We start from the raw sequence: 22,260 nt of genomic DNA, 5'->3' as shown, positions 1-22,260 counted from the left end.
AAAACGATTAATTGATTAATCAACATCTTCTTTCTTCTCCTCTGGTTTGGACTTCTCTTCATCTTCGAGTTTTTTCTCTTCTTTTGGTGATAGTTTTTGAATCAGAGAGCTTGATAAGATTTACACTAAGTTTGGAATTCACTTGATGGTAAATGAAAAAGAATGATAGTTTCACAAGAATGAAGTTGCTTGAAGTGGAGTGAAGAGGCGAAAAGAGTGACTCGAAATGAAGATTATTTTCTTTGATATGTGAGATTCGATATGGGAAGAGTAGGGGTTGGTTTGCATATAAAAAGTGTCTCTTAAAATTAATTTAAAAATTTTAAAAATAATTTATTTTTAAGTGATTCATATAAAATGATAAAATGCTCCTACTCATAATTTTAAAATTAAAAAGGATAAAATAATAAAATGAGATATATTAATAAGGATAGTAAAATAGAAAAAGATTTGTTTACACAAAAAAAATTATCATGAAGTGAATCCTCTTTTTATATATATATAGGTATACATAACTAACCTATTCTTAGAGACATGATCTCAAAAGAGTACGGAAATCACATTTGTTATCCTTTTCGGTTTTTGGAACATGTTGTACCTTCTTTAACTAATCAACATTCGAGGCATACAAAGTTTATACTCATCAAATCAACAACAATCCCCTCCCCGAGTAAGCAACAATGGTTTTCCCCACATAAGAGAACATTATTCTGTAATAGTTCTTTCGTATCTTGAGGAAACTATTAATAGGGATGGATCCAGTTAACAGCGAAATAACCTTATTCCAATGCAGAACATAATCCTTGTGGTGGTGGAGTAGTCTTGACAGCTCCTATTCTTTGAGGAGGCCACACAACATGGGTAGCCCTTCCCCGAATTAGGCCTAAGGGAATCTGAAAATTGATCAGGTTACACCAAAATTATAAGGAAAATCATTAGCCATAATTCACGCGTAAACAAAGTCCACAAGAAAGTATGTTCTGTTCAATGCTAACATTGTGCAAAGAGTTTTTCCTAACTGCAAAGACTTTTTGGTAATTTGGTGATATACTAGTTCAGTGGAAACGTTTTGCCTAGGTGCACCAAAAGACCCAGCTATTAGGCAAGTTGAAACAGTGGGATGTAAATTATTAACTTGATATGTAATAGCAAATAGCATTTTTCTTAAAAACATAAAACAATGTAATCATTAATCAGAAAAACTCCTACTGCTTTGAAATAAGTCAACACAATTGAAATTGACACATAATAAATCTTCATTCCTTTCTAGCAAACTAAGCCCAACAAGTCAAGCTTTACCCGGTAATTATAATGAACCATCATTTCTTTTACTCATCTGTTAACAGAAATCTTAAGGTTTTCTCACAATGTAAAGTATGATTCAGAGCTCCTCAATTTTATATTCTCTCATTTCAAGCATTGACCCTTTACACGATACTTATTTTTCTTGCTTCATTTTGCACATCATAACATTATCATGCCAGAAACTCAGTGATAATAGCAACTTACTGGTCCAAATGACTTTGAATCAATGCTAGAGGCTGAGTTGTCTCCCTCAACCCAACAATGTCCTGATGGAATCTGAATCACATCGCTTTTATCATGAGTGCCATACCATTCACCAGGCAATGCAGCTATTCTTTTTATGTGTGTCTCCTTGTGATTCGTTGGGGAGCTACAAAAGTTTCAGAATGCCAATTAAAACTTACAAAAACAACAAATAGGTCTCAAATATAGATTCTAATAAAATATGAATTATCTTAATAGTATAGTTCAAGATCTTAAATTAGCATCATTTTGAGCAAGAACCAACCAATGAATATAAGTTACAAAACAAGAATCTCTTAATGTTAAGAAGCCAGGTAGTATACATACAGAGTAAACCAACAACTGGCAATAATTTCAACTGCCAATAATACAGAGTACACCATGATTTCACCTACTTCACTAAGCCATGTCTTTATTGTTTCATTGGTTTTGTGGTGGTTGCTTTTGAGATTGGTGTGCTTGCTTCGACATCTTTCATTTGAGGATTCCAAGGCCTCAAGATCAGATTGGTGCAAGGACATTATTTCTTTGAGAGTGACCTATTTTTTTTCTGCCTCAATTCACTTCGGCATTTTTGCTTCAAACACTCACTGTTTTTTTTTTGCTAATTTTTGTTTCTTAACTTGTTTGCTGTTTTTGTGTGTTTGCTGTTTTTTATTTCCAAAATGGCTGGATTTTCAAGTGATGCATCATACAAGCAGAATTCTCCTTCCAAAGCTTCAATCCTTGGTGAATTACATGAAGCTCAAAGAACCATTAGACGGTTGGAGGAGAAATTGCAAAAGATGGAGGTGCAACAAGCTAGACCATCTCCTTCAATTCATGATGAGCATCATAGACCTTCAACAAGAGCTTCTTCCAATGATTTTGGCCGTGAAGATGAGCATAGGAGAAGGAGAAATCCACCCCAAGTCCATGGACAAAGACATCATCAACAAGGGGAAAGAACTCACTACGGCAATGGCTTCTATCATGATGCAAAGTCTAGGCTTCCTTCGGTCAAGCTACCTTGTTTTAATGGCTCTAGTGATCCTAATGTATATTTAGATTGGGAGGCTAAGTGTGAACAAATATTTGAGATCCATGAGATCCAAGATGAGCATAAGCTTAAGCTAGCCACCCTAGAGTTTAGTGATTATGCCATGAAATGGTGGCATGGAATTGTAAAGGACATTATCTATCACAAGGGTCCTCCCGTGGACTCTTGGAACTCTTTAAAGGATCAAATGCGCGCTAGATTTGTGTCCCCACATTTTAGGAAAGACCTCATGTTGAGACTCCAACGGTTGTACTAAATGTGGATGAATATTATAAGGAGCTAAAAACGCTTGTGCTTAAAATTGAATTAGAGGAAAGTGAGGAAGCTATGATTGCTAGGTTTGTGAGTGGTCTTAGGAAGGATATTCAAGACATTGTTGAGTTACAAGAGTATTCATCATTGGGCTCTTTAGTTCATCTTGCAATGAAGGTGGAAGCCCAACTTGCAAAGAAAAATATTTTTAAAAATATTCCCAAAGATGATTACTACAACAATTCTTGGAAGAACAAAACGTCTTTTTCAAAATTTCCTTCCAAAGATTCTTCTTTCAAACCCAAGGATCCTACACCATCTACTTCTAGGCCTAAATCCCCAATTAAATCGTCTAGTCAAAAGTGTTTTAAATGTTTGGGATATGGTCACATTGCTGCTAATTGCCCTTCTAAACGAAGTATGTACATGCATGAAGGCATTGTAGTTAGTGAGCATGATTCCAATTCACCTAGGCATTCTTCACCTTCTAGACCATCAAGTGAAAATGAGAGTGAAAGTCCTTGTGAAGGTGACTTATTGATGGTAAGACGTATGTTGGGCACAATTCCAAAATCTTTGAATGATACTCAAAGAGAAAATATTTTTCACACCCGATGTCTTATCAACAACAAGTTATGTTCCTTGATTATTGATGGGGGAAGTTGCACTAATGTAGCTAGTACTAGAGTTGTGGAGAAGTTAGCCTTACCCACTATCTCTCATACCAAGCCCTACAAATTACAATGGCTTAGTGAAGTAGGTGAAATCATGGTGAATAAACAAGTCCTCATTAACTTTGCAATAGGAAAGTATAAAGATGAGGTTTTATGTGATGTTGTGCCCATGGAAGCATCTCATCTTCTTTTAGGAAGGCCTTGGCAATATGATAGACATGTTTTACATGATGGCCTATCCAATACAATGTCTTTTTCCTTCCTAGGGCGCAAGGTTATATTAAAACCCCTCTCTCCCAAAGAGGTTCATGAGGACCAAATAAAAATGAAAACTAAAAGAGCAAATGAGAAAGAAAAAGAAGTAAGTACTACACCGAGTCACACCATTTTCTCCTCTAAATCCATCATGTTGACTCGTGCTATACCTCAAATGGACCCTCCAAGGTCTTCTTCTTCTTTATCTTTTTCATTACCCAAGGTTCCTATTTCAACACCACCTTGGTTAAAATATGTTAGGGATGATTTTTTCATACCTCCTAATGGGTTTCACCATTTAAGAGGTCTTTTTCCAAAAAACATCATCATTCCCAAACAAATTTTTCCAACTTGGTCGATTAATAGGACATCCTTTTCTGCAATCCCTTTGGTTCCATCTGCTAAGTCATGTCTTCCTTTTTCTTACACTTTTGATTGTAAAAGTAAACTGACTTTGTTATATGCAGGGATTCAGAATTCGTGGACGAATTCTCTCCAACTCGGGGAGTATGATGAGAGTCAAGTAAAGGAGGTTTTTATCAATGAAGGAAGAGGCAATTCACCATCACACTTGAAGTTCTTCCTTCTAGTCTTCTCAAAATTAAAAGAAGACATAAAATAAAGAGAGGCCCAAGCCCAAAGCCCAAGCCCAAGCCCAAGTCCATCCTATGAAGGGCAAGGCCAAGTTTTAAATAATAAAGAATATTGTTTGAAGGTGCTTAGAGGGAAACATTAGAAACCTCTATTGTTAAAGCATCTTTTAGTCTTTAGTTAGGAGTCTTAGGGGGGGTGTTAGTAGATAGGTGTAGGAGTAGAAAAGGAGGTGCCAAAGTGAAGGAAGAGGTCACACCTTCCTCATGCTTTGTTTTAGGCGCCAATTCTAGAAGCTTTTTAGGAGGGAGTTTTTGAATTTGTGTAGCTTACATTTCAGCACCTTAGGCTATAAATAGAGGTGCTCTCTTTGTAAATTTCAGATTTGAATTTATCTAAAGAAACTATACTCAAAATTGGAGTGAGCATTGGAGAGCTTTTGAGCCTTCTTCTCTAGTCTTATCTTGAAGGATCATGGTTTCCTCAAGTGGCGGCTTGCACACTCATCTAAGAGCATCCATACTTCTAGTGGCGTGATCATCCAACCTTTCTTCCATCTTCATGAGCATTCTCTTCTCCTTCCTTTCTTCTCTTGTTAATTTCCTTGTCTTAGCTTGTTTCCTAGTTGTTTTGGTTCGGCAATTTCAGCTTGTTAATGTGTAGCTATGGTTCATTTGTGTTCTTGGCTGATCTTCATCTTTTCTTCTTCAATTCCAGCATTTTGATTCGGTACCTTGCTGTTTTGTTTTGTTAATTAGTGTTTTTGCCTTTCCTCCATCTCTTTTGGTTCAATTTGACAATATGTGGAACATCCAAATGAGTTTGGGATTTGGTACTAGTTTTTGGTGAGTTCTTGTCTTAGAACATTGATCCAACTCTAAGAAAAGTGCCTAAATAATGTCCAGCTCAAGGTGATTCCTAAGAATGTCAAGAATCATTCTCTATATGGCTAGTGGAATCACATCAGTATACATACAGAGTAAACCAACAACTGCCAATAATTTCAACTGTGATGCAATATTAATCCAAAGACATGATAGTTCACCATATTCTACAGTCACTTGGTAAATTATCTTCCAGATATCATATAAAAGAAAGGAAGATACAGGGTAGAAATGCAACTATAATTTTAAGCATACAATACTTGGAAAAGAATGGAAATAAATATTACCGGTAAACCACCACGTCGCCATTGGAAAATTTGTACTTCCAAAGGCAAAATTTCTCAACCAAAACATAGTCATCTGCAGAGTAATTAATGGTCAAACAACAAAATCTGCAATTGTAAAAGTAATATTTTCTTATGAACTCCTTCAGCAAGAAAAATACCGAAAACATCTCCCGTCAGAGAACCGGTTTTAGGATTTAATGTGGGCGACATAGAGCCACCTCGAACAGGAACAACAGTCACATAACGATCAGACACAGTCACAGTGATGACAGCGGCTGTGACAAACTTTTTAGTACAACTCCATAGAAAACTGCTTGACCCCATGTGTTTAGGTGTACATCTATGTCAAACATCCACAGTCTGCAGCCAGCTTTCCACAGCACAACAATAAAAGAGCAACTGAAAGTGAAACACACTGAAAATTACAAACTACCAGAAAATATTTTTGTACTGTTTCAAATAACATTAACAAGAAAATTAGCACATAAAAATCAAGAAAGCAAACCACCAATTTACTCTTAAAGAGAAAACCTAAGTTCAACTATATCAGCAGATCTTCAACATGTTCAATGTTAAACCAATCCACCAAATTGACAAGTTTCTAGATACTAGCGGGTTCCTATGATTATAAGCCCTGAGAAATGTAATCCAATAGTGACCCCCTACAGTGTTGGAAGAAAATGGAACATGTTCATCACCTAGGCATTCTGAAAATGCCAAATTGCAAGGTTCACATTGAAGAGCCAGTGAAAGAAGCAATATTTATAATTTGTAAACTTCAAAAAACACAGAACAGTGATTGAGGCATTTAATCAAACACCTTACAAGCACATTGACAAAAGGGCAAGTTTTAAAAGCAGGTACAAAAATTTGGTTGAGATTGCTGAAAGACCTTACATTAAGATATGAGTACGCTTAGAATTACCAGGCAACGAAGAGAGGAATGATGGGTGTCAGGGTAACTTTCGTTTTATTAACTGAAAATGGTGTTGTGAGCTCAACAGTGAGAATGAGTCTTCAGATTCAGAGGGTTTTGTTGAGGGGCCTGGTGGGACATACACATTACATACACATGCTGGATTTTTTTCTTTATGCACCTCCATATGTCCTTCTTGCACTCCCACACAAAACATGAAAAAAATTTATCCTTCTTGTACCACTTCCATATTTCAGATTACATAATCCAGAATGGTATTTCGGATTATATAATCCAAAAGTCTGGATTTTACAGTAACTTCCAGATTATGTAAAAGGCTATTACATAATCCGAAAGCTAGAAAAGACTTCCAGATTATGTAATCCTAAGCTAATCATGCATATGAAAAAAGACTTTTGGATTATGTAATCCAGAAGCTAATTATAAATGTGACAAATAACTTTCGGATTATGTAATCCGAAATATTACAAAAAGGACATTTTTTAAAATACGAAAATTTATGAAGGTGGGAGAAGAATATATGGAGGTGCAGGAAGAAACACTCTACATGCCGTAATACCCAAATCCAAATTGTGGCAAACTTCCTTAATTAGAGTTCATTTATGTAGACATCTAAGAATTATTTTCAAAATTTGTAAAAAAAAAAATCATTATTTTTAGATATTGTGTAAATTATAGTTTTTTATAAATTTTTTTAAAGTAACTAGAAGTTCATTTCTCTCAATTTTTGTATTTTAAAAATATAAAATAGTTCTGATGATGTCTACTTTTAAAATAATTTTTTTTAATAACATAAATAAATAAAAAAATAAATCATTTGTGTCAAATCTCTGAATTTTGAATTACTTCTTTTCTATATTCTCAAAAATACTTTATTAAAACAACTAAATAAAAAGGCCCTTATGAAAACTAAACACCATAAAATAACAATTTTAAAATAGGAAAATATATATTTATTTACATAATAATATATTTATTAATTAAAATTACAATACTAATATTCATTTTAATTAAAAATTATAATTATAATTTGTATTAAAATATTGAATCTAAATAAAAAAACACAGTTAGTTATTTTATAATATGTTCTTGCTACAAAATATCCATTAATTTTATACTTGAAGGACTTATTTAATCTCTATATTAGAATTTCTTTTAATATGCATGGAGGTCGATAAAAAAAATTAAAATAAATTATCACTAAATTGATATTTTTTAATATTTTTTGTTTATTTATAATTTGCATGGAGATCGATAAAAAAATTTAAAGTAAACTATCACTAAATTGATATTTTTTAATATTTTTGTTTATTTATGGATGTTAATATGATACCTCATTCTTAAATTTTAAATAACCTTACGTTTGGACTTGTAAATTTCAACATAATCGCTTTCAACAATTTGATATAGTCGATTTCAACATAATCGATTACTTACGTAAATAATAATCAAATATTTACCACGTAATTGATTATACTGAATTCAAAATCAATCGATTATTTTAGTAATGTTTAATCTTATACTATATTATAAACATTTTGTCCTCGTACTTATATAATTAATACATTTTTATATTATAAGAAATAAATAATTAAAATATGAAATTAATTTAATTTAATTTAGTATTTTAGGAATATGTTTCTACATTATAAAAATAATAATTAAAATAAGAACATTAAATTAATAAATAAATTAATATTTTATTAATATATGTTCTTATTTTATAATAAAATAAATAACATAAATATAATATTAAAATAATAAATAAAATAAAATAATTTTAAAATATAACTTTTGATTTAATAATATTTTTTAATTTTACTTAAGATTTATTTTAACTCTAATTTATATTTTAAAAATTATTTTTACATCAAATTATGTTTAAAAAATAAATATTTATATCCAAAATCTATTCTATTACATCATTATATAGTAACAACTTTCGGCACCTATAAGCCTCGGACGCATCCCTTAAATGGTATGTCTTGAACACACGTATCAGACACTGACACTCGTATAACACGTATCGATAAAGTGTCCAATTAAAAAAAATAGTTATTGGATTTCTGACAATTTTAACACAGTTCTAACATAATTTTAAAAAGAAAAAATATATTAATTTTTAAAAAAATGAATAAATCCTTTTGAATCAGCCATGAGAAACATATATCAAATATATTTGTGTACATAAATCTTTATTTTTATTGTTAATTTATATAATTCATAATTATATAATATATATGGTGTCTGTGTTGTACAATTTAGATTTAGAGATTATACATATATTCGTATTCGTGGCATAGTCTATAATGCATAGTTAGTCCAACTTTTTCCTTTCTCTTTTCTTTAATCCAGGTAACCTCATTTTCTAAATATTTTTCCTTCTTTTCTTTCCTTTTTTTACTTTCCTTAATCAATTAGTACACTTATATGCAATTATGTGATATTTAAGTTCTTTTTCTAAATTAAAATTTTTGTTTGTCACTTTTACAATTTATTTCACAAATTCAATTCTTCTTATACTGATAAAAAATATATATTTAAAAATTAAATAAAAATAACTTTTCTTAAATAACAGTTAAAAAATATAACTTATAACAATTTTAAAAAATATAATAAGGACTAAAGTCTATCATCAAATCATATTTTTTTACAGAATCAGGAATTCCATTTAGATATACTTGTTTTGTCATAAATATTTTTAGAAACATTTATATAAAATTTATAAGAATTAAAAGTAACTTTATTTTTGTGGTAAATCTTAATGATTTATCACATTTTATAAGAGTAAAATATCATTTTTATTGTGACAAAACACTTTTTAAATCGTAAAAGATAAATTCCTACTTCTTTTTCCTAAAAGAATGATTCTATGAGAAAAATATTTATGAAAAGGTAGTTTCTGGATACATTACTTTTTAAAACATAAATTAATCCTGTGAAAGAAACATTCCCAAACTTCAAATTCACACAAAACTTTGCAACCAAACACCTAAATTTGTGTACTCATCTTTAAAAAAATATCCAAAAGGAAAAATAAAGTTATAATTTGGTAATTATTATAAAAACATTAAAAAATGTCTCAAATCAAACAGATCTCATAAGTATATCTCATTTGAGAATGCATTTTCTTCTTTTATTTTCATTTTTAATGTGTAATTTATGAAAATGATACCTCTATAAAATTGATCAACCTGAATAGTCTGATCCACCATAACAAAAAATGCATCACAGGTCTAAACAATACCTACATGGAGAAAATGGCAAGTAGTTCTGCTTTAATTAGTTATATTGCTAGCACCATCCATAAGCCAAAACCAAAAATGCAAAGCAAAATAAGTGTCATGGGGTCATGGACAAGGAGGAATATTTGGACTAGTTAACCCTTAAATTAATTCCAATGAAATGAGTATATAATATGGAGTGTGATCACAAGGTAACATTTACAAATGGAGAAATTCCTGCACAAACTGAGAATCATAAAAGTTAGAAATTTATAAGCTATGAACTTTCTACTAATTGACAATCACTAGTGGTGATGATATGACATGGTGAATATAGGATCTGGCATTTAGAGGCAAACTTTCTATATATATGAATAATCTTTTCACATTCTCCTTGTTGATTGAAGCCAAGTCATTAATCTCACTGCTGCTAATGTAGATCCAAAGATCATCAGAGTTTACTCTTTTGAGACTGTCTCGACAGAAAGGACAAGATTGAGATCTTGCGTGCCTAAACCAACAGAGAAAACAAGAATCCTTAGAAGTGAAAAAAAAACCATCAAATAATAACTGATATGATAACAAATTTATGGTTGATACACAGTTTGGCTTTTTGGCAGAAATTTTGCAGATTTCACTCAAAGAAAAAATAGTGACCTGATATTTCTGTTCACTTAAATTAAAAATGTTTCAGGAGATGTAAAACAATTATTTGACTACAGAATGCTATATGATCTAGAATATACCACTGACAAGTATTGTAACAAAATGAGGAACATTAGACAAGGCCTCCAGATTCATGCTAACCACAAAAACTACAATAATATGAATAGGTGGAAGATTCTTTATTCAATATTCACTTTTATTCTAAGACTTGATAAATATGAATAGGTTTCCAAGACCATAATACAATGGGTTCATTGAATTTTGATGGGTTAGTATGTTTCATTAGTTTGTTTTAGCCCATATAAATCTATAAGAAATCACAATTACTAAGAGACCATGAATTTTAAGATGGTTATCAGAAATCCTGTCTCACTTTAGATATGTATGAGAAGGTGTAATCTATGTAAAACAAACACACCCTTAATTATTAAAAGTATTGTGCACTAAATTGTTGTCTCAATTCACTCACCAGTCTTGGTAGCATTTCATACACATTGAATGATAGCAGTTGGGCAATACAACCATGCTATTCATCTCCAAGCAAATACCACACTCTTCTTCTCTCTCGATGTCAATTTCAGAAAGCTTTCCTTTGCTTGTCAAATCTTTAAGCTTATACTTAGTAGCACATAGATGTTTTTGTTTTCGGTCTTCAACTTCAGTGATTCCTCTGTGAAGTTGCAATAAAGAGGGAAATACCATACCTGTTATTGTAGTCAGGAGGGTGTAAAAGTAATCACATTTGGATTATGAAGCACTTTTTCAAAAAGGGTCGGGTAAAGATAATAATTCTTATCATATGGATGCACACATGGCATGATTCCATTATTTCTATTCACTTACCATAGAACTCCTTTAGACTGGCTTTTCTTTCGTAAATGGATATGGTTGTCTTCCCATCTTCATATGCCTGTGATGAACCCAATACGTATTAGAATTTAATGGATATGCTCTGTCAGTGTACACACTGTTACATTATCAATCAATCAGAAGTCAATATTACTATGACTAAGAAAGTTATTGTAAAAGTCAACAAGTTCACCTTATAGAATGATTTGTGATTGGATAATAATGTAAAATTTCTTTATACGGTTAGTACATAGACTATTTCCTCTGGTTATTATTCACTAGCATGACAACAAAACAGTAACATTGGTCATGGTTAGATTTTACACTATCATATTTGATATGGAAAGTAAGCTTTAAAATGTCATGCTTAAAGGAAAAGGGTAATATTAATAAGCTAAATGAAGAAGCAGGAAAGCACCTTGTATATTAGAATTCTGAGCAATCCTAAGGCTCCAGCAAGATGACAGTCAGTCCACTGAACCAGGAAAAGGAAGAACTGAGCAGCAGGGCTGTAGGACAATCTCATTTGGAAGCTGGCACCGCCACTTGGATACCCAGAAGCTCTGATTCAAACCATATTTAGCACAAAGAACGAGTTAAAAACCTTAGATAGTGGATTTTTTTCAATTTTTTGGTAGAGAAAAAATCAACATTGGATGGAACAATGAAGGGAATGGGCAGCTATGTATCATTTAAAATCGGCATATAAAAGCTTCTTTGTCTCATTTTGTTGGGCTAACAGTAGAAGTCTGCACTAGAATAATGTTCAAATAAAAAAATTGAAAAGACTGGATAATCTCACAGCGTTAAAATGCACAAAAAACTGGAAGCTAGGATTCAATCATGTCTCATTGTCTTGTAGCACAGTAACTGCTATGCTTTTAAAGGGAACCATTCGAAAATTGAAAATTTATTTGTTAAAATTTTGCAGGGTATTTGAACCTAGTATAAGAAGCACCACCATTATCCACACAAAAAAATGTAAAAAGGTGTACTTTAATTAACTTGATTGGGATCCTCTTTACAAAAAGAGATGGTGACAATGCCACAAACTGAGGCATCCTTGCCACCCAATGGGAAAACACCAAAAAGAATTGAATTATCCCGTGTCCTTCAAAATGAAAACTTTATTAGAAAAGAAGTTCAATAAAAAAAAAGCATACAAAGCCAGTCTTGTGTTATTTGTTTTCCTTTCCTTCAACTTAGATTCCTTCACTGGTCTTTTACACCAGTAAGCATGGGAGGTTATTATAAACCAGAAAAACAAAACAAAACCATGACATTGTAATATGCGAGGATGAACAGAACCAAACTATAATGAAAAAGAAAAAAAAAAACGAGTTTACATCTAAATAGCTCCAGGATTGCAGCCATTATAAGACCCACAATTTGGAATCCAAAAAAGATAGCATCTTCGTAAAAAAGGAAGAAATTTGAGAAAAGGGAAGCATTCAAAATCACTTAAGTAACTGAAATGAAAAGAAAAACCTTCGTGGGTTTAGATTGGAAAGAGAAAAAGGAAGAATTAAATTTACAGTGTGTTGGCAAACTGGATGTCAGCTTCAAGAGCCTTGAGTGAATCCTTGAAAGACTTGCGCATCCTTCCTTCTCCCGCTCCCTCTGCTTCTCCTCTCTTCTTCCTCCTTTTCACACCAAACCCCATTCATGAACTCTCACAACAAAACAAGTAACATGATAAACCACAAACAAATCCCCTGACCCTTCCTCCTAGTACTAGTTCTATTGGAATACTGTATGAAACCCAACAAGTTCCTCGTTTACCCGTTCCTCTTACCAAACTAATCAGAGCAGTTTGATAGGGAGTGAGTAAAAAGGTGTTGAGAAGTTTTGCTGTGTTTTCGCTTGAGCTACACGTAAATTGTTTCTGTTGTATTTGTAGATTGTACATACATATGGGAATAAGTAGCTGTATTTCTTGTCATGGTTGTGAGTTTGTTTAAAATATTACCCAAACAACATTTGTCCCTTTTTTTCTCTTCCTGTGCAATTACTCATTTTCCTAATTTCCCGTGATAAAAGATTCTTTCTTGCTTTTTACCTCTTTCAATGTAATTATTTTCGCACAGAGTTTACCAAAAGATGTAGGAATATTTGGAAAAGAGACTCATACATTTAATTTAATAGCATGAATTCAAAATATTTTTATATAAAACTTAGTGTCCCTTCTCATATTAAAAAAAAATTATCTTGTTAAATATGATAGCAAATTATAAAATAAATTATATGATATATTTTTTGGGAAGGAGTTATGTAATGATGGTTAAATACTTTAAGTATCTAAAAATAAGCTTATTTAAATATAGTATCTAAAACTTTAAACATAGTCATAGTTAAAATGAATTTGATTTCTAATAAAGGATTGAATCATTGTTGTATGTATCTTATATGACTATGGTTATGGACACAACTATTATACTATAGTCTTATTTTTTAAAGTAAATTGTGTATACAAAAACATATAATGATGGTTAATAATCACACAACCCGTGTTAGTTGAATCACACAAAAATTATGGTTCACACAATAATCACACAAAATTTCCTTCACAATCGTTTTTTAGTTATTTTTAATAGTAGTCCTATTTTGTAATGTCTAGCTCAATTTAATCAACTTTTACCTAAGAAAAGTCATTCAAGACCTACAATTTGTACTATATGGGTTCAATATCATTTATAATCAAATAATAAAATCTCCATAATAATAATAATGGAAGACATTCATAACCTAAGAATATTATCTAATATTAGAAAAGATATTAAAAATAATTATAAGTAAGTGTTAAAATATTAAGAAGTGAACTTTAAGTCTAACTCAACCCCATAAAACCAGCTCATGGGGTGAGGTTTGCACCCACTTATATACTATGATAGACTCTAATCTCTAGTCAATGTGGGATTTCCAACACACCCCCTCAAGTCGAGATTGTCAACTTGTGCGTGAGACTATATATTATGGGACAATTCATTATATATAAGTGGGTGCAAACCTCAACCTCATGAGCTGGTTTTATGGGGTTGAGTTAGGCTTAAAGTCCACTTCGTAATATGGTATCAGAGTCATTTTGAACCTATCCTAGCGAGTGTTTGTTGGGCTTATCAAGCCACCCGCTATTGGGTTGTTATCAGACCACCCATAATATGTTATCCCACGCACGAGCTCTCACTCTCGACGTGAGGGGGTGTGTTGGAGATCCCACATCGACTAGAGATTAGGACATTTCATTGTATATTGTGGGTGCAAACCTCAACCTTATGAGCCGGTTTTATGGGGTTGAGTTAGGCTTAAAGTCCACTTCTTAATATGGTATCAGAGTCATTTTAAGCCTATCCAAACGAGTGTTTGTGTTGGGCCTATCGTGCCACCCGCTATCGGACCATCCATAATATATAGTCCCACACACGAGTTGTCAGTCTCAGCGTGAGGGGGTGTGTTGGAAATCCCACATCGACTAGAGATTAGAGTCTTTCATAGTATATAAGTGGGTGCAAACCTCACCCCATGAGCCGATTTTATGGGTTTGAGTTAGGCTTAAAGTACACTTCTTAATATAAAAGGTCAACAATTCTAAAACATAAAAATCTATATAAAAAAAATTAATGAACTAAAAGGTGTGACAACTAATCCAATATGACAATTACCTACCTAATATGTTATAAAAGTTAATAAAATAAGTTATTTATGTCTAATATGATGTAGTTAATTGATTTGAAGTCAAATAATTATATATTATAAAATAATGCAAGTTATAATAATTTAAAATCACTACATACATCTTTTCACTCACCCATGCATAATTTAAACACATACCAAAAAGCACAATGGTTTAAAGCAAAATCAATGATTTAGTTAACAAAACAATGTGATTATTAATGTTCAAAGGGGCTTACATAAGGGGAGGAGAGACACATTGTGTAACACAGTGGCCCCTTTGAAGACTTTCCCAAAGGCCACCAATTGAAGTGGAGAAATGTTATTAACATATAACTCACATTGGCTTATGGAATCAATACAATCTCATGATGGATTATTAGGAGCAAAACACCATGTTGACTTTAACCATTTGAGGCACAATAGACTATTATACAACAACTGTGAGAGCTCTAACATCTTAAGTCATAGATCAAACTCTTGTCCCATCTTTTGTGTAGCCTCCTTTGTGACCTCATGGGAACTGTTGTATCACCTCTTGGTTGGGTGCCCCAAAAGAGCAGGATTCATGTGAATATACACCACAATACTAGTGAATGTTCACTCCTAGTCCAACAACACACACACATACTTTCAAGGTGCTCATGTCGTCCAAAAAGCAATAACAAGTATATATATCTTGACGATTATGAGGAGAACAAGTAACTTGTGAGCTTTGTTCAAGTAGAGAATCTTGTAGCATAACCAAAATAGATTATGATTTAAGTTATGTATAAGTAATAAGTAGGCATAAGTAAAAAACATATTTACTTATGATCTTCTTAGAAACTTGATGTTATTCCTCAAAAGTATATGTGTATGATGCTTTAACATTGGTCTGCTTTCATTTTTGGTCGCGCGAAAGTGATGATAGTGGCTAAATTGCACCAATATCTTCCTCAAAAGTAAATGAAAGTAGTGTTTTCTCTTTCACCATCGACTACTCAAGTTTTTTTTTATCACCTCTACGAGATAATAAAGGGGTAGCATTATGTACCTAAGTAGATTGTATTTTTTTCCTAACATCCTAGTCACGAATTAGGCATTATTTATCAACTAGTTAACGATATATTTATTTATGAGTTAACATGAAAACCAAAAAAAATGTAGTAACATTTCATTTGTCATCTTAACGACTTTGAACAAACTAAAGTCATGTTTCGTCATCATTCCATGTGTATTTGGTATGAAAACTTTCATCTTTCCTTGAACTAAAAAATAGAGGTTGACAACTGTTTTGACTTGAATTGACACAAGTTTATTGTGACCAAAAAAGAACTTTTGATGTCATCCTCCTTAAATTAGAAAAAATGATTAATAACATTTCTTTCTCTGGTCCTTATATACAAGAAATCAAAGGAACATTTCAAATTGGAGGTAGTTCTTAATTTTATATTGAATCTCAAATACAAAATTGAGGTTCATTGAATGCAATATATTACTAATATCAAACAAATTTCAACTAATATAATACTTTATTATCAAACTAACTTTATGTGTTCAATAAATCAATCATTACAAATAAGTATATGAGAAAACCTACAATAAAAATTCTTTGTTATCACAATTTTCAACTTCCTTTGTAAACTTTTTAAGCATGTAATATTTATTATTTACGATTTACGAAAATGACATCATACTTTTTTATTATGTTAATTTATTGTTATAAATTATAATTTTCTCTTATGAAATAAATTAAAACATATAATTTGATAATTACAATTTAATTATTTTCATTGTTTATTATTTTATCTATTATTTTTTATTTGTAACTTACATACTACTTACACAAATATTTGTTTTATTGATTTATTTAAATATATCATATTTTTATTTTTATTTTTATTCTTCAACTAAATACTATATTAAAAAAATAGTATTAATTACAAAAAATGTAATATTATAATTTACTATTTGAGCATACAAGTCAAGTTCACGAAACTCTTACGAGTTTACATGAACCTTCAAGTTTGATAAGTGTACTATACAATTTTTCCAAAATTTCAATAGCATAATACCTAAAATGTGGACTTTCCAAAAATAAAATAATGCAATTTGTGAGAGGTTGGACATTTCTACATCTAATACTGTTTTGTTCAAATACAATCATAACATATTCAGAAATCATAAAGAGTACAAATGTCAAGCCACAAATGATAATCAAATTTGAAAAACTAATGAAGCACAAACTATAGAGCACAAGAGAGTTTACTTAAATAAAGATAATCAAATGGAGGCACTGGTGGTGGTGCAAATAGACAATGTTGGCTAGACAATGCGACACAAACCCAATAAGACACACTAATTGATGTGAGTTGATTTTAGATTTATACTAATATATTGGGTGGAAGGAAACATAAAAGCATGATGGAAACCGAAATGAAAATGGAGGGAAATAAGAACATAAGAACACAAAGATAAATGGAGTAATGGAAAAATGGAAGAGATGAAGGAAGGAAAAGCTTATGTGATGGAAGAGAGTTGGTCACGCCACTTAGAGTGTGGTCTTCCTCCAAGTAAGCGAGATGGTCGCCACTTGAGAGCTCTCCAATCACTCAAGATGAGACTTAATGCTAAGAGGAAACAAGTCTTACAAACACCTCACACAATTTGTGCAGAGTAACTTTTCTATTCAAATTCAACATGTAAATACATGGAGTAAGACACCCTATTTATATGAATGGGTGCCTTGGAAAACAAGATGGGCAAGGATAGGATGGTAAATGTGAGAGGGGTTGCCTTTAGGGTTTGACTAAGTAAAAAATGCACCTTAGGCTTAATGTTCTAGAAACTAGGTCAGCTTTCCTTCCTAAAGGGCTAGAAACAAGCTAAAATGATAACTACACCCTCTATTATTCTAAAGGCGCCTTATTCTAGCCTATCGTGCTATTTGGACCCCTAAAGTGAGCCCAAATTATTTACAGTATGTTTTATTTTTAAGAAGACCAGAAGAAAGAACATTTGATGTTCTGGTCTTTGCTCATTTCTTCTTCTGGTGAGGTCTGCTAGATCCTTGGTGGGGTCTTCATTTGAAAGTTGAGATGACTTCTCATAGTGTGAATGGTAATTTGCATCATTGGTCATCTCCTTGTTGGCTTGGTTTGTATCACTGATGGTGACAACTCAAGCACAATGTGAGGAAATGGCGGTAGTGCAAGCAAATGCTAAGACAATGACAACGATGTAAGAGGATAGGAGAGACAATTTTAATGAAATAAGAAGACATGAGAAACAATGGTGACAATGAAGACGTAACATGTCAGAAGAAGAAGGAAAAAAGAGGAGTGTAAAAAAAGGTAAAATACATAAGAAGGAGCAATTAAGTTGTGTATTAAAACATTTTGCAGTATTTCACAAAATCAACATCTAGTTAAAATAGTTAGACATAGTTAAAATAGTTAGACACAATTGTAAGTGGACAAACTCATTATCAATATATTTTCGAAAATCTAGTTCAAAAGACTCTCATTCTTTAAAGTTTGATGACAATTCAATAACATGTAATGTAAGAGTGTTGAGAGTAAAGAAAGATTTACATTTGATATTTTTATACTAATCATCTATTAACTAAGACTATGTCTAGTTCTTGATCAAGTTTCGTTATACTAACTACCACTGCAAAATAAAGATGAATATTATTTGAACCTCAACCACTCTTGACTAAACAATCAAGTATTATTTGGAACATAATCATTATTGGATAAAAAAGAGAGTATTATTTTGGAACGTAACCACTCATGGCTAAGCAACCGAGTACTGTTTGAAACACAATCACTCCTAACTAAGATTGGATATTGTTTGTAGCTACTCATGGACAATACTGAGTATTGTTTGGAACACAAGTACACATAGCTAAAATTAAGTATTGTTTAGACTATAGACATTATTAACTAAGAATGAGGTTTGTTTGGCCCGCAACTACTCCGCAACTATTCCTAATTTGATTTTTAAGACATTCATATTTTAACACTTTATTATAAGTACTTAATCAAATTATATTGAAATATATTGATTTTTTTTAGTAAAGAGACACTAAGGCACTAAGACAAAGACAAAGGACTATTATTCGTAACATCTTTATGCAATATAAGATCTATGATAATAGTTGCTTAAAAATCATCTTCGATGGTAAATATCCTAAGAGACCATTCTTGTTTAAAATTGTGAATGTAAAATATAAATGATTAGATGTCATAAAATTTAACTTAATTTCAAAAGATTTATAGTCTATTTTTTCAAAATCAATAAAAAAATATTTATTCTAACTAAATTATATTAATTTAATATAAAAATAAATAAATTATTCTTATATTCCCAATGGATTTTTGGTGATAAAATTTATATGATTTTAAAATTAATAAGAGAAAATAAACTATCCTAATGAAATTGGATTTGGATATCTTAAATAAGGTTTTGAATTTAAATCTTATTGATGAAGAAAAAATATGATCAATTATATCATTCGATAATGACTAATTTAATTTTTTTTTCTTTTATAAAATAATAAAACAATTATTTGGAGAAAAAAATTTATACAATTTTAGTTACTATCCAATCTTTTATATTATTATTTAATGACAAATTGATATAGACAATAAATTTATTATTTTTTGTAATAATTATCTGAAAAGGTAATAAATACTGTTATATTTTTTCCGTTGACAAAGACGATGTATTTTTTCGAAATGATAATACATAATTAAATTGAAATATACCAATACTCAATTATTAAGTAACGTGATAAGATATTTCTTAATTAATTTCGTGTATCCGTAAAAGTAGAAGTGAAATGATAGGATATATTAGTGTTACACGAAAGATTTTGCTTCCTCCCAAAGCTTAACAAATGAAATGAAAGCACTTATAATATTCATCCATTAAATTAACAATTTCTTTGTAGCCAAACTTCCTCTTTATTTATTTATTTATTTCTCTTCACAATTATTATGTTACATTATTCTCAGACCAAAATTTAAGATGGATAACAATCCATAATTTACAAAATTATTTTATAAGTTTAAATGAGATAAAAACTTATTTATTAAGGTAGTATTAAAATTTATTCTAATAGAAATTTATGAAATCTATTGTGTCACGTCTTATCAGTCATTCTAGAACTATTAACAAATATATAATTTGATATGTTCCTTTTTCAATGTAAAATAGCATGATAGATATTTTATATCAACTATATAAGTGAATTATAAATCTTACTTTTCAAGACGATTTTATAACATTAAATTACACATAAATTTTATTAAAAAAAATATTTTTAATAATTTTGATTATTTAAATTTTATATATTACAAATCTCACACTAATTAAAAATAAAGATATTTTATAATAGATTAATGTTTATTTGATAAGCGTGTTCTATCTTATAACCTAATAAATATTAATATTTTAATTATTTATAGAAATTCATAATTTTGTTAATTTTGAAAAAAAAAATTAACTTTTTGTATTTTGCGTGGATTTTTATTAAAGGGTTTTTTCTTTCTGTTGCAATTGGAGTGGTGGAGAATGAATTGTTGGTAATTTAATTATCCACAGCAGTTGGAAAGGATTCAGCATCTTCTGTTTAATCAGTTTTGTTGGATAAACTTTAGTTAGTTAATAATCTTCACGCCACCACGGAATCTAATCCTAATGCAACTTTTGTTTTTGTCGAGAACAATTTTGGATTGATAGATTCCTTGCCAAAGGAAAAGATGCATTTTGGACTATACTTGCAAGTAACGTGATGAACCAATTGTTGAAGAAGCTACGTTTCTTAAACCGTGAATCTTTGAAATTTTTTTATTCTTGTGCTAATCAACTACCATGTCATTTTGGTATACGTATGTTGGTGTTTAGTTGGTGGATACATGTTAAACTTATTTTGATCCACAAATTTTAATCATAAGAATTTTTCATTGTTTTAATTTAAGTTAAACTAATCTAGTTGTGTTTGAAATGGTTCAGTGATCATTAATTCCAGAAGTGACCATTTAAACAATTTTCATTTGTTGATGATGACATGCTAACACCCTCATTAATCAGAGATTGGGAAAAGCAAAAAAATAATATTATAAACATAAGGTGGCAACAGAAGTTATGTGTTGCTTGCACTAAACTGCTACAATAACTCAGTGTGACAGCAACAGAAATTGACATAACATTTTTTTTTCTTGCATATTAAGAACTGTGCATTTCTTTTACACGTATATACATGACAAACATGAAATGAAACTTTATCTAAGTTCAGTCTTTTATGTTACTGAAGAATGTTTGTGAGTCATTTGTGATTATTCTATATTAAGGAAATTATGATACACGTGTTGCATATATCAGGGTTTAACAAATAAGTGAAGTGTGTAAAAATTGAAAACTTTGATAATGGATATATTTAGAAAACTAAAATGGTAAAATTTATAAATTAATGATAATTAAAAGGTAAAATATGTCATCAAAACAACATTCTCCAACCTTTTAAAGTAACTGCTTTTTAGTTTTTTTTAAAATCTAAATTGACTAGTGTTATCAGAATTTTTTTTTTCTAATTTAGTCCAAATAGATAACATTAATGTTTATGTTTATAGTAAGTAAAAATAATGTATTTACTGAAAAAGTAAGTATATTTCAGTAAAATTATTTTTAATAAATAAAATATTTATTGTTGCTTGTTAAAAATACCTACCATATAATTGCCTCCAGCCAAAAAAAGTAGGGAAGAGGGTAATAATAACTAAAATATGCACTTGTGCTATAATTCATTTCTCTTGCACACTTTTCTGTTTTCATAGTTGCACAGCCAATTACCATTTCCCAAAACAGGTTCATGGCCACCCTTTCTCCCGTGACTAAATGTTTGTTAAGATAGATACATACTTTGCTGCTTACTTCATAGAGTAAAAGATGATAATTGAATATTCAATAATCTGCAAAGTTAAAATTTTGGCATGTTTGGAATGAAGTAGCACCACCCAAGTAACTATCCCTTCATCTAAATATGTATTCAATAATGGAAAAGCTACTTTCTCCATTTAATAATTACTACAAAGGCAGTGATAATGCTTGGATTGTTACTAAAATATTATCATTAGATGACTAGATAACTTATTGCATGCAAAATTGAACACCATCTTATTGAATATTTAAATTGCACTACAGATTAAAGCTTTGGAAGTGCATGGAAGCATCTGTCATCCTATTCTGATGGTAGAGCTAAGCATTGAAGTGAAGCTAGCTATTTAGGAATATTTCCACATCAGGCATTTTATACTTGATCAGTAAAGAAAGTACAAAAGATCAAATTCTCTTTAATGCTAGTGCTAGTGAAGGACCATAAGCCAGAAAAGTTGTCA

The 22,260-nt window shown here is 30.8% G+C and overlaps 2 protein-coding genes across 5 annotated transcripts; both read right to left on the bottom strand.

The window, feature by feature from the left end:
* Positions 1 to 540: 540 nt before the first annotated feature.
* LOC137825881 (Peptidase S24/S26A/S26B/S26C family protein) lies at positions 541 to 6,572 on the bottom strand. Of its 3 annotated transcripts, none has more exons than XM_068631680.2 (5): positions 6,456 to 6,572; positions 5,689 to 5,929; positions 5,531 to 5,603; positions 1,510 to 1,675; positions 541 to 893 (listed from the first exon to the last, which is right to left on the bottom strand). In XM_068631680.2, the coding sequence occupies exons 2-5, from the start codon at positions 5,852 to 5,854 to the stop codon at positions 780 to 782; spliced, it is 519 nt and encodes a 172-aa protein (XP_068487781.1). In that variant the 5' UTR covers positions 5,855 to 5,929; positions 6,456 to 6,572; the 3' UTR covers positions 541 to 779. The 3 variants fall into 3 exon arrangements, with proteins under 3 accessions (XP_068487781.1, XP_068487782.1, XP_068487780.1); XM_068631681.2 differs by having other exon boundaries at positions 6,423 to 6,568; XM_068631679.2 differs by having other exon boundaries at positions 6,428 to 6,557.
* A 3,262-nt stretch (positions 6,573 to 9,834) lies between these two features.
* LOC137825880 (E3 ubiquitin-protein ligase AIRP2-like) lies at positions 9,835 to 13,212 on the bottom strand. Of its 2 annotated transcripts, none has more exons than XR_016514992.1 (5): positions 12,742 to 13,137; positions 11,625 to 11,769; positions 11,201 to 11,267; positions 10,827 to 11,027; positions 9,835 to 10,202 (listed from the first exon to the last, which is right to left on the bottom strand). XR_016514992.1 is itself a non-coding variant. In XM_090294266.1 (5 exons), the coding sequence occupies exons 1-5, from the start codon at positions 12,867 to 12,869 to the stop codon at positions 9,983 to 9,985; spliced, it is 795 nt and encodes a 264-aa protein (XP_090150392.1). In that variant the 5' UTR covers positions 12,870 to 13,212; the 3' UTR covers positions 9,835 to 9,982. The 2 variants fall into 2 exon arrangements, 1 of the variants encoding a protein (XP_090150392.1); XM_090294266.1 differs by having other exon boundaries at positions 10,827 to 11,061; positions 12,742 to 13,212.
* Between the last annotated feature and the right edge of the window lie 9,048 nt (positions 13,213 to 22,260).

The sequence above is a fragment of the Phaseolus vulgaris genome, chromosome 8 (genome assembly GCF_051622355.1).
Source record: "Phaseolus vulgaris cultivar YP4 chromosome 8, ASM5162235v1, whole genome shotgun sequence".
In the NCBI taxonomy this organism is placed as follows: Eukaryota; Viridiplantae; Streptophyta; class Magnoliopsida; order Fabales; family Fabaceae; genus Phaseolus; species Phaseolus vulgaris.
Note: the sequence above shows the minus strand (reverse complement) of the source record. Positions and strands in the feature narration are given on the sequence as shown.